The 12,651-nt window shown below is 44.9% G+C and overlaps 1 protein-coding gene across 2 annotated transcripts; it reads right to left on the reverse strand.

The window, feature by feature from the left end:
* Positions 1–1,010: 1,010 nt before the first annotated feature.
* On the reverse strand, positions 1,011–12,443 carry LOC142814764 (uncharacterized). 2 transcript variants are annotated; one of them, XM_075894013.1, is made up of 5 exons: positions 12,246–12,443; positions 7,218–7,272; positions 4,980–5,068; positions 1,647–1,806; positions 1,011–1,549 (listed from the first exon to the last, which is right to left on the reverse strand). In XM_075894013.1, exons 1-5 carry the CDS (start codon positions 12,390–12,392, stop codon positions 1,287–1,289), a joined length of 714 nt encoding a protein of 237 aa, XP_075750128.1. In that variant the 5' UTR covers positions 12,393–12,443; the 3' UTR covers positions 1,011–1,286. The 2 variants fall into 2 exon arrangements, with proteins under 2 accessions (XP_075750128.1, XP_075750129.1); XM_075894014.1 differs by having other exon boundaries at positions 1,012–1,549; positions 7,218–7,280; positions 12,246–12,344.
* Positions 12,444–12,651: the final 208 nt, after the last annotated feature.

The raw sequence follows: 12,651 nt of genomic DNA on the forward strand, positions 1-12,651 counted from the left end.
TAGCCCGTTAGTCTTCGGGTGGTATGCTGTCGTTTTCCAACGAATGACGTGGCATTCCGAAAGTAGAGTTTCGACGACCTCGGAGAGGAAAGCGTGGCCTCTGTCTCCAATGAGCTTTCGAGGTGGACCATGTCAAAGGATAAAGCGACGTAAAATGAAAAAGGCGACATCCTGAGCTGTAGCGCTCGGCAAAGCGGCTGTTTTGGCGTAGCGTGTCAGGTGGTCAACTGCCCCTATAATCCACCGATTACCATTTGATGTCAATGGAAGGGGGCCGTAAAGGTCAACACCGACGCGATTAAATGGCTTGGCAGGGCATGGAAATGGCTGCAATGCGCCAGTCGCTCCCCAGGAAGCACGCCGCCGTTGGACCAATCTTGGACCAACATCGGCTAACATCGGCACCGACGTCGGGCCGACGTCGGAAGTGCAACTTTTTCCAATGTCGGGCCGACGTTCAAGCCAATGATGGGCCGACGTTTTGCCGTTGTTTTAGCCAGTATGCAACCAACATTGGGCCGACGAAGGCCCATCGTATTGCCGACAAAGCTGCCAATGTTCGGCCAACTTTGGGCCATATTTCAGCCAATCACATGCCATTTTTACGCCGACCTTTGCTGCACGAATATTGGCTACGGATGTACGACCGACATTGGACCAATCCAGGGCCACATTGCAGCCAATCAAATGCCGTTATTACACCGATGTTTCCTGCACGACGAATATTGGCTACTGATTGGCTTGCCATTATGTAACCATTATTAGTAGGGAATTTTTCTTACCGGAAGATTTAAACAATATGCCTCGATGACCCGCTCTTGTAGCTTCTCAGCCCTGTATACTTGGGCAACAGAAAATTGAATGCTGAGAACTGAAAGCAGTTACTCGATCTACTTCATCTTTTACACCTCATTCCCTTTGCTAACACTAGAAGTGTAGTTTATTTATTTACCAATTTATCTTTTGCAATAGCGAGTGCTTTATTTGGTACTGGTATTTGGTACAGCAGATCGAAAAAAGTCGTTAGGAAGTAAATGTTGAAAGCGTATGTCCCCCACTTGCAATCCCCACATATGTCCCCCACATGGTAATCGAGAATATTCATAGTTTAGAGCATTTTTTGTAACTAAAACATGGTGATGGTGCTTCCGAATCAGCATAAGCTAGCCGAACAGTGCACCACCGACAGTCTGCAGACTATTTATTCTTTGTTTTTTTTATTTATTTGGTACAACAAAAAATGTATACATTGAAAAATATATATACACAACTAAAAAAGGCCCGCTCTACTGCAGGCGAGGTTGCGTTGGGGACACAGTGACAGTGGTGCTGTCAAGGCCCTGGCTGCTGTGGCTGGGCAGGAAGCCAGCTGCCGCGAGCAGCCGATAATCTGCACTCTGAGAGTGGGGATCATCGGGCTGCTCCACAACAAATGCTTCTCTGAAGCGCCGCTTCCTGCCCCCACAGCGATCACCAGACCCTGGCAGCCACCTCTTAATAAAGTTGAGGGCCTCCGCCTGGTCGCACCCTGCTTTTTGGCAGATGACATCTGCATACAAGAACAGAAATACCACAGTACACATGAAGCACTGCAGTACAGAGAATACACAAGGGTACACACACATAAAACAATGAACAAGTCTAACCTGTCACTAATCTACAGAGCCTCAGGTTCACAAAGGCCCTTTTCCCTTTTCTGCCATGAAGGCTGTACAGCACTTGCACATCATGTGCCAATACAGCCTTCATGGCATTCACACCAATTTCTCGGAGGCCACGTCCCCCAATCTGCAGGAGGTGCTTGCGCTGTAAAAAAATGCAAGAAGCATAGATGGGGTAAACGCAACAGCACATCGAAATGTTTTCATGATAAAAATCTGCAAGAAGAGGACACTGAAAACAACAACTTGAATTTTTGGGCATCACAACATTTCATTGTTTTTTTACGCTAACTTCAACTCACTTGACCTAAAATGGTTTCCACATCAGCCCTCTCACACTCAGTGTGAGAACCTTTCAGAGTCCTTCTCTGAATGCAGTTTCGCTGTTATGAAATCAAATACAACACTGTTATAACCCTTAATAAATATTGATTCTAGCTATGAAATAGTATAATTACTTTGTACAGTGCTCAAATTCCAATACACGTTTCTTCGAGGTTACAATGTCTTTGCCTGAATGTTGACCAGGAGTAGCTTCTACAGGTGAAAAACGATAAAATATGTGGAATTCAAAAAGAAGCTTGGACATGTTTTTAATCAATGCATTGTAAGCAGAGCACAACAAGATAAATGAACATGATCAAGGCATACTAAGAGGCAACCTTAGAGCGACCAAATCTTGGTCATAGATGAAACTGATAGAAAAATAAAGGTCGCACTAGATGGTCGCACCATTTGCTGTTTATATTTTGCTGTGATAGCCAACAAAGAGGCATGTCGCTATAGAAATCTCATCACAATAAACAAAGGTGCATTTTTCTCCACACTGCGAAATTGGGTGCATGTTAGATTTTTTAAAAAGTAAGAAACCGGCTAACACAAGGCAGGGTGAACTTTAGCTCAAAGTAGAGAGAGCCGCAGCGGACACGAAATAGGGTGATAAATGAACAAAATTACTGAATGTCTGTTTTAAGCAGGCTATTGCTAGTCACTGCCCATCAAACACACGATGCTGCCTACATCGTCTGCTAGCTTAGGACAGTTCACTCGGACTTCACAGACTATAGTAAATACAGTCGAATCTCAATAATTCCAACACACTTAATTTGAACTGGCGCTGTGGTCCTATCAAAGCTATACCGCGCTCCGAAAATGCTCTCAGCACCCCGCCCAATCCTGCGGTGGCACTTCAGACACCTCATCGCTGTGCTTGAAGAAGAAAATGAAGAAAAGGAAAGAAAAGACTGCGGTGGAATGTTTGCCAAATGCCAATCTGCGACATTCCTGTGCCCCGCTTCGGCTTTTTCCGTCCCTGCCACGTAGAGACCCTTCTCCTCTTAGTACTGCGCATGAAGATAAAGAGGGGAAAAAAAGCTGTCGCAGAGAGTTGGCTCTCTCATGCCGATCCGCAACGCGCCGGTGTCACGCTTCCTTGTTTTTCGTTCCTGCTATGTAGAGACTCTTCTCCTTTCAACACCGCGCGTGAAGAGAGAAAAAAAAAAGCTGCCGCGGAGTGTTTCTCTCTCGAATGCCGATCTGCTTTTCTCCAGGTGGAGAGGCTCCTCCATTCTCATCATGTGCTGGCCACGCTCCGGCTGCAGCGCACATGGTAACAGAGGAAACACAGTTGTCGTCGAAGAGTGTCAGCACTGGACATTGCCGCGCGCAACTTCTTTTGCCAGGAGAATACTGAAGCCGAAGTACAAATGCTTTGCAAACTGCACGCAAAACTTGTTGACTCGTTGCAAGGCCAACGTGTACAGACATGTATTGACTACTTTAATTAATGACGGATGTCCTGTAATTTGTGAATAAAACTTCTCCATGCACATGCATCACTGCATGGTGAGCCCTCCGCTCGTTTACTGTATTTACTCTATTCTACCGCGCCCTCGATTGTAACGCGGCGCGCCCGGTTTCCACGACAAAAAAAAACAAAAAAAAACCCTAAGACATCGGTTGCAACGCGCACCCTTTTTTCTCGTTGGCCCGCTTGATCAAACCACTCGCGAAAACGACTCTTTTTGAGAGCGTCTTCCATTTAAATATGAAGTACGGGGGAAGCTTATGCCTATCTGACGTGCAACAGAGCATTGCTGTCACTCTAGTTTTACCGTGGCCCGATGTCAGTACACAAACTTGCTTCGCCCCCTTCTCCTAGACGGTTGTGGTGCCAGGCATGTCGAAGTAAAGAGGCGTGTGATTAGCATTCCCGATTTGCCCAAGCAGGTAGCCGTTGTTGTGCCGCAAGTTTAGGAGGAACCTCTGAAGACTCTGAAGCTTTTCTTCGTACTCCTCCGGCAACTTCCGGCATATGCCTGTTCGCCTTCGGAGGGAAAAGCCTTTTCTCTTCATAAAGTTCGTTAGCCAGCACCTGCTCGCTTTAAAATGGCTCTGCATAAGCCCTTTTTCTAAGGCTAACTGCATAGTCTGCACTTGGAGCAGTTCTGTCGTCACGGGCAGCTGTGCCGCTCACTGCTTAATCACATACTCGCCGAGCAGCTCTTCAATTTGTGGAAACCGACCCTGCTGTGGTCCACTGAAGCCTTTGCGTGAATCTTTGCTGTCGACAATATTCTGCTTTTGTTTCCGCCAGTCCCGCACGCACGTTTCGGGAACTCCGAATGACCGCGATGCGGCCCGATTTCTGTCCGTTCCGGCACACGCGACAACTTTTCTTTTAGAAGCAGCAATGTGGTGCACTCGTCGAGTTTTTGGAGTCGGCCCTACCATGCCGTCGATGCTAATGTACAACAAGATGACGAACTCCTCAGCACACGTATGAAGTGCCGCGCATGGGAAACACATAGGCAGAAATGACCGACGTGCCATGCCGACGCACGTAGGGGGCGGCCATTTTGTAAGCGGCGATGGCAATAGAATGACCATATTCATTTTTTTTTCGTACTCGATTCTAACGCACATGCGATTTATGAACTCTCTTAACCGGAAAAAAGGTGCGTGTTAGATTCAAGTAATTACGGTAACTTTCATTATTTTGAACTTCTTTTAATTTGAACAAATTTTCTGGCCTCTTTGAGTACGAATTATTCATATTCGACTGCAGTACAGTGGCTCATGAGATAACCTGACTAGTTTGTTTCCCGAAACACAGTATCTTAAAGCAGTACTAAATTACTGCATGTTACATAGGCATATTAAAAATCAAGAAATATACACCAAAGCCGCAGCCACAGCTTTACTCTGCACAGCTGCCTCTGCTGCCTCCACTTCTCCAATCGTACAAGCAGGCAGCCGGGGAAGGTCAGAGGGGCGCTGTGCTGGCTGGGCGTGCTGGGACACGGACAAGAGCCGTACCTTGTGCTTCAGCTGTCGCACCTCCTGCAGAACCTCTCTTTGTTGCTGCCGGATGCCAAGTTGGATCCGCAGGATCCGTAGCAATAGAGCTGAAACATACAAGAGTACATACCATATTTACTCGCACAATTTGCATCCTCACATAATTTGCTCACCAGTATAATTAACCAGCCTGCTTTACTACAAGAAACTTTTTGCTCGCATACTTTGCCCTCCCCAACCAGCCCGAGCCACCTTGCCAGCACACACACAGACACATTTGACTTCATGATGCTCTGGTCAGGCACATCTCTTGTCGAGCAGGCGAGTGCAGTCTTACACAAAATGGACTGAGTGCAAGGTCCCTTCTTCCATGAACTTTTATGCTTTCCCTAGAATATCGAACTTGAAAACTGAAACCTGGTTATGTGTAGTCCGAAATGCCTAAAGGTTTGCCTCCTATCTTCCCACCTCTTCCACGGCAAGAATGTATTCCCGAGACACAGCACAGATGTTTAACGCGTGCAAGGACCTGTCACATCAACTAGATGAGGCAGGTTTTCGCACTCTTTTTTTTTCGGTTTCGCCATCTGGCCATTGCGTTTTTACCGTTCCTTGTGATAGGCTACAATAATTATATACGAGGCAGATTGCTGTTATAAAGCTTACCGAAGAAAACTGAAACCGTGCTACCGCTAAGCACATCAGCGTGGAGTTCTTCGACATGCAATATTCAGTATGGGAGCCAGCAGAAGAGTGCGTTGAATAAGACTTAGCATAGAGGCTTGGGTGTGTTGGTTAGATAACGGAGGGAACACAACGCAATAGAAGACTGGGACAAGGAATGGACACACACACACATGAAGGGCGACACACACAGCACTGTGTTGGCATCGCGCTTCCTTGTCTGCATCTTACTTTACGTTGGGTTCCCGACAATTATTGGAGAGTACTTATGTTCTCTGGTATAACCCTGTCGTGGGAACTGGTTTTTGTGAGCACTGTTCGGAAGAACTTCAAGAAAATAGGGGCATTTGAACAGGCTTAGCAAACAAATGACAATCCGCTTTGAGACAGCTGTGACAGCGCCTGCAACATATATTCCCAGTTGAGCTTTCAGGCCAGCGATTCCTACTAGCTTCGCACATGACCGGATTGACAAAAAAAGTACACATAATACGCGAGTATATACCGCATTTGACTCTGTAGCTTTGATGAACCAGGCAGATACAAAAATTTATCCAAAACTCCATTGATTCTGTTGCAAAATTATTCAACAAACAAATTGCAATGTTATCCATGTTACTATACGATTGTCGCACTTTACCATTGCAGCTTTCCAGGAGGCACACATAGTGCAGCGTTAGTTCACCACTCGCAGTTAATTGCATGCAGTAGGTTGCTCACAGCAACTGACTGCATGCAATGGTGAACATCTTGCATGCTTGCACCGCTGTTTCAGCATGCTGGCTGCTTCCCATACGGCTATCAATTGATGTTCACAAAATTGGGAAGATGAAGAAAGACTACACAGTGCCCTCTGGCCACCCTATATTCCAAACCTCCAGCCAACAAACAAACAAAAGAAACAGAAGTATGCAAATGAATATTATTCCTAATGCAGCTGGAATGGAGTGTAGTTTTCACCAATTCTGTGTGTTAAGTCAATATGGAGTGAGTTAACTCCATAAAGTAGCTTTTCTCATAACAGTGTTCACTCTATTGTAACACAAGGAGTGACTTCATAGCATCTAGAAGGAAAACTAGAATCCTCAGTATTTGATAGAAATGTGAGGCTCTACCTTAAAACAACAATAATCTGGAAAAAGAACTCATTACATTCGAAAAAAAAAAGGTAGCACAGTTGATTCCCTTTACAAGAGACACTGATGTAACAGACAAACGGGGATAAGAGGCACCAGTGTGCAGGCTGGCATTTGGCCCATCATGCATCAGGCACTCCGTAGATGCGCCTGTGCAGCCGGGAGCCCTGCATTCAAGCATGCTGAGCAAGACTGTTGACCACTGTACAATGACACATTGCCACAAAATTTCAAAACTTCATTTCACAGACTTCTGCAAAAGCTTCTTACACTCTTGCATAATTTTTGCACGAGCTTCTCTCATTTTTGCGTGATTTTCGTCAGAACATATAAGTGTTGGAAGTTGTATGTCCCCAAAAACTTGCACAATACAAATAGCATACATTAAAGTCTATCACTTAATACGTGCATAGTGTAACAATGAAAGGAAACTCACGCATGGTTTGCTCCGAGCCTTCCCCGTGCGGTGCCTCCTTGAGCCTTGGAGAGCACTGTACAGCTAGAGCAAAGTAGCATCAATCCAGTGTTAATGGCAGGTTAACAAGACAACAAAACTAACCCCCATATTCATAAACGCTCCCCGACTCGACTTTCACCCTTCACTTGACAGAGTTGAGCACTATGCCGCTGCTCGTTTGAAAGCGACGCTGCGCTACTCGAGAATCACAGCAGATTATTGCTGACATGCAGCAATTTTCTCTGCTTAGAGACGGCGCTCCCATCAGCCATCTCAAGTGAAAGTGAAGCGTTGAGTGGAGGGACGTTCTAAAATACGGGGGTAAGATTGGTTGCAAGAACACTACAATAGACACACTTAATTTTTACACTTCATCTATATTGTACAGCTACACACATTCTGCATCCTTATAATGCAACATATACAAACAGGCTTATAAAGTAAACACTGTAGGCTGCTCAAATAACACCTACACAAAAAAAGTTACCCAAAAGTGGCCATACCCAAAGTACTTTTATTTGAAACTCACAAAACTTTTGCGGTGATGAAGAATAAATAAGACAGGTTACGCTTGGAGGCACATGAGACCTTCGCAGCTTTCATAAAGTACAAAAAACAATATGGTATGTGTGTGTGTATGTACGCATGAAGCTTCAGCCTTTACATACAGTTTCTTGAAAGAATCGACTATGAATTTTATGGCACCTGTGTCCTTCAGCGCAATTGAAAGCCTGCTGATCAGTCTGTGATATTGTGGAATAGTTACATGGAAAATGGCGTGAAACACCTAAAATCAAATTTTTCTAGCTAGGAAATATGCAGCTGTGTATACACAACACATGCTGCAAACAGTGGGAGGTGACCACAAGAGTGATTTGAGTGTAAGCGGCAGTATTCCGCATTCATGCACCCCGCCATTTTCAACTGTTGCCCAAAAGCAGCACCACTTCAGCGTGCAACTTTTTTTTTACATCATAAACAGCACGGAATACAGCGAGGATGAAAACAACATATGCAATTAAATTTTGAGCACTATTTATGGTGCGCATGATTGATTGATTGATATGTGGGGTTTAACGTCCCAAAACCACTATATGATTATGATAGACGCCGTAGTGGAGGGCTCCGAAAATTTAGACCACCTGGGGTTCTTTAACGTGCACCTAAATCTGAGCACACGGGCCTACAACATTCCCGTCTCCATCGGAAATGCAGCCGCCGCAGCCGGGATTCGAACCCGCGCCCTGCGGGTCAGCAGCCGAGTACCTTTGCCACTAGACCACCGCGGCGGGGACGGTGCGCATGAAAAAAAAAGAGGCCTTTGTACAACAACGAATTCATAATTTGCCTTCACGGACCTTCTGTTAGGCTGCACCACATACAGATTTTTTGTGGCTTTCAAAAGAGATTTGAAAAAAAAATAATAACCCTGTTTACTCTCGTCATGAGCGCACTCACTAAGTCACCCTCATTTCAGTCGCCAAAATTTTGAATTTTTTTTTCTTCCACATATTAAACACACACCTTACGTTCATCCGCTGAAGTCCCACGGGCTCCCCCCCCCCCCCTTGCCGCCTTCGCTCGCTGCCACGTGCCATTTTATTTTTGTTTCTATTTGTTCACAGAACGTCCCCTGTCTTTTTTAATTATCTCTTGTAACATATGTGGCATTATCTTGTTCCCGAGGTGCCACAGGTGCTCTGCTATGTCGATGCACCATTAAACTAGTATTTTTGATCAACTGTGCATTTCTGATGTTTACCTTGCAAGTACGTAAAACTGGCATGCTTCTTGATCTACGATACACATGTGGCTTGTCTCACTATGAAGGAAAAGTTAGCATACAATGGTGTAAATGCTTAGAATTCAGAATATTGAGGCAGCAGCACACTGGAGATGATCATATGGTAAAGAAACAAGTGCTGCCTTATTACTGGCAAGTTGTCACTTATATGTACAAATAAATTTTGCGAGCTAAAAAAAGTACAAAAGCACAGCGAGGCTATGATGTGGTTCAACCTGTGGATTCGCTTCATTTATCACGCCATATGATGAAGCTTCCTTTGGTAAAACTGCTCAGATAAGAACAAAAGTTTGCTGTCCAATACAGCAACTATACAAAGTGTGCACGTGCATCTCGCAGCGCCTTTTCGTCACTTCCGAAATGCGCCACCAACATGCCCGGGCACCAACCGAATCTATCGCCTACAACTGCCATGTTGTCTCCTCGTGCTTGCACCCGTTTAGTTTTGCCTCACGATGCAAGTTTGAGAAATTATGAGCTGCTAGTGAGGCAAGTTGATTTAGTAGTCCACGCAGAGGGAGCAGAGCTTAGGGTGTTTCTTCGCTGAAAGTTATAACCTGAATTTGAGAACGCACATTCCGATTTTCCTAAAAGTACCAGCGTATTTGGCTGGTGCAGATTAACAAAAGATACTTGAAGAAACTTTGCAATATTTGCATCTTCAGGTGCAACTTCATTACGGGTAAGTGCCATAGCCAAGTATTTACCTGCAAACAGATATAGCTTACCAAGATACTGTACATACAAACTTGTCCGCAGTTAAAATCATGATGGCGAGGAAGGCGGTTAAAATCGTGATGGCGATCGCGGAGATTTGGTATTGCATTGAAACAAACTATAAAGAATGGGAAACAATATTAGTTCACTTTGAAGTATAGCCGATCGGTTCAAGTTGGGCGTCAGGATTTTTTTTAATTAGTCAATTAATTCTATACACGGTCTCTATCATGTTCAGTGACTGCACTGTACATTAGCGTACAACAAAAGCAAAATACAAAGTGAAAAGTGTGTTAAAGCATACGCGAAAAATAAAGTGATGACTGGCATTACCGCGGCACACACCACGCAAAGTCGCTATCTGTTTTGTATAATATTTTCCTCGACTATTTCCACAAATTGCAATCAAAGAGGCTCAAGCTCAACATCAGCACTGTTTAAAACACTTGGGGGGGGGGGGGGGGGCATTGCTACTTTGGTGGCATAGGCCGTGACAATATATTCATAATATTATATCTTGTAAACTTGCCTAGCTCTGCACGACTAGTTTTCGATGGGAGCAGCTGCGCTTCGCACATCCACTCTTAAAATTGCGGCTCGAGAGATTTTGGGCTTTCACTTGTTTTGGGCCAGGCAATTTGTAGTGAAAGCAAGATAATAGGCCCTCATAGGTTGTGGCGGGCAGCCGGTGTATGCCGTGGCTGGTATATGTGTCGCACATCTTGATTATCTGGTCTTGTATCGAGTGAACGAGCGAGGCCTTCCTAATCCAATGAGCTCGTTAAAGTAAGACAACAAAAAACCACAATGCTTCCACATCGTTCACAGCAACAGATGACGAGCCCCCAACAAACCGAACTGCAGCACGTAAACTGCCGTAGGTACCCAGGGAGTTACCCGGGCATGGCGGGAGAGGGCGACAAGGGCAGAAGTGACATCACAGGAACACTATGTATAAAGGGGACATTTAAAAACTTTTTTCCCATTTTTAAACTTCGTGCACTGTTCTGTCACAAATTATAGCTCAGAATAGTTGTATTTTAAAAAGGGCACTAATTCATAAGCCCAATGGTTCAAGGATGGGTGCATTTAGGGGGCCCATTCTACGTTTTACTTATGCCCTTCAAGAACTTGCTTACAGGGCCAAAGTCCTGTTTCAGAAAGAACACGCTAGTGCGTGGGCAGCAGTCCGTCAAGCATTAGTGCTGGTCAGATTCGCAAATGCAGCGCATGAACATCCTCATCTGCTACTTCTCTGCTCATGCTCTCGGGGCTTACTTGCGAGGCACGGTCCTTCGCACTTTTCATTTTCACACTGCAAATCAACTGATACCAACTCTGCCTTCCATTATTTAATAAACCAATATTTCATGGTCACGAGGACGAGCTTAAAATGTTTGCTACATCAGACCTGAACAGCATTTTGAGTCATCGAAACTTGCTAGTTGCAGCGAGCATTATGCGAAAAATATGATGTGCTTTACGGTGACAACTTGCAAAACACTGCAGCAACGATTAAAATCATGCATTTTTTGTGCTCACAGGAAATCCCTGAAGCAGGAGGCACTGGGCTAGATAAATTGCGCAGCTAAAATACGGATGCGCTTTCCAATGCTGTCATGCATACAGGCGGAGAAATGGCAGACAAAACTTGGCGCACCCCGATTCTATGCGCATGCGTCCCATTCACAAGCCTCGCTGCCAGTTAGCACCACATGGCTCACTGTCCATGAGCTCGCTTGTTTCCTGTAACAGTGGACCATACGGTACACCTATTTAAAAACGAGGATAGAATGTATATAATGCAGCATCTGATGAAGCCATGGCGATGTGTTGCTGATGAAATCTGGAACTCTAGTTAGTACCCTTATTCTTTACCAGCCGACCGACTAGCAAAAAGATTTGCGACTGAAATGATGGCATCTACACCTGCCCTTAAAGGGACACTGAACAAAGTTTTTGCCACCGAGATTTTCAGCCAAAGCAAAAGATTGGGCCATGAAATTTATAGACAATAATAATTTCAAGCAGAAACTACGAAAACATACTGAATTTAATGAGCCTTTTACAAAATGCCGCGTCTACCTCTTAGACACGGCGTTTTCTAAAAGGTCGCGACATTTATTTTTCAAGTTTTTTTTTGTTATTCAAGACAAATCTACGGTGCATTCTTCACAGAAAACAAAATTGCCTCGGTAAGATTTCTTTGTGAGCAGCTTACTAATTTTAAGGCAGGCGCGTTGATTCGTGAACTGAAGGATGCGAGTGATCGATCTTGCCTGCTAGTGGCTAGGCGACAAAGGCTTTACCTCATGTCCTGGTGTAGCTAAGTCACGCAAATGGAGCAGAAAATGTGCATTATCATTTATTTCACCTAAATATCACACGTATGTGACTTATTGCCGGTGACAGGTGATCAGGATGAAGTCGACAAGTTGCAAATCTGAACAAGAATTCACTCGAATGAAAAACCAACCTATACTCACGTGCACGGTGAAGTCGAACACGTCGTCCGTCAATGTTGTCGCTGATGCCCGAAGGAAAAGAGAAAAGGACAAGCGACGGGGTCGTCTCTTTCTATAAAGTCGGCAGAACTGCCAGAACGGCCAACACAAAAGGCATCGGGTTGACATTCCTCCATCTGGGCATCAGTCGCTCCACCCGGGCATGCAGCTGCTACTGGTTCTAAACTTCTACTACTATCCTCTTGCCCGTGCCTCTTCCCGACATTGCAGTGTTGCTGCCATACTCGCGAACCTTTTTAAATTAAAGCACGCAATCATGTATTATCCTGCGCCATACTAAACTTAAAAACAGTGCGCCTGTACATGAGATCACGAAGCGTGGTCCACGCCATCACAAGAGCAATTAGAGAAATGAAACAAAGAAAAC

The sequence above is a fragment of the Rhipicephalus microplus genome, chromosome 4 (genome assembly GCF_043290135.1).
Source record: "Rhipicephalus microplus isolate Deutch F79 chromosome 4, USDA_Rmic, whole genome shotgun sequence".
NCBI lineage: Eukaryota > Metazoa > Arthropoda > Arachnida > Ixodida > Ixodidae > Rhipicephalus > Rhipicephalus microplus.

Bases quoted from the DNA above. Each gene is read 5' to 3' on its own strand.
- LOC142814764 (XM_075894013.1), bottom strand. From the start codon at position 12,392: ATGTCAACCCGATGCCTTTTGTGTTGGCCGTTCTGGCAGTTCTGCCGA. The intron at 7,273-12,245 runs GTGAGTATAGGT...CTAGCTGTACAG, and splicing joins TGTTCGACTTCACCGTGCAC to TGCTCTCCAAGGCTCAAGGA. The intron at 5,069-7,217 runs GTGAGTTTCCTT...TGTATGTTTCAG, and splicing joins AGGCTCGGAGCAAACCATGC to CTCTATTGCTACGGATCCTG.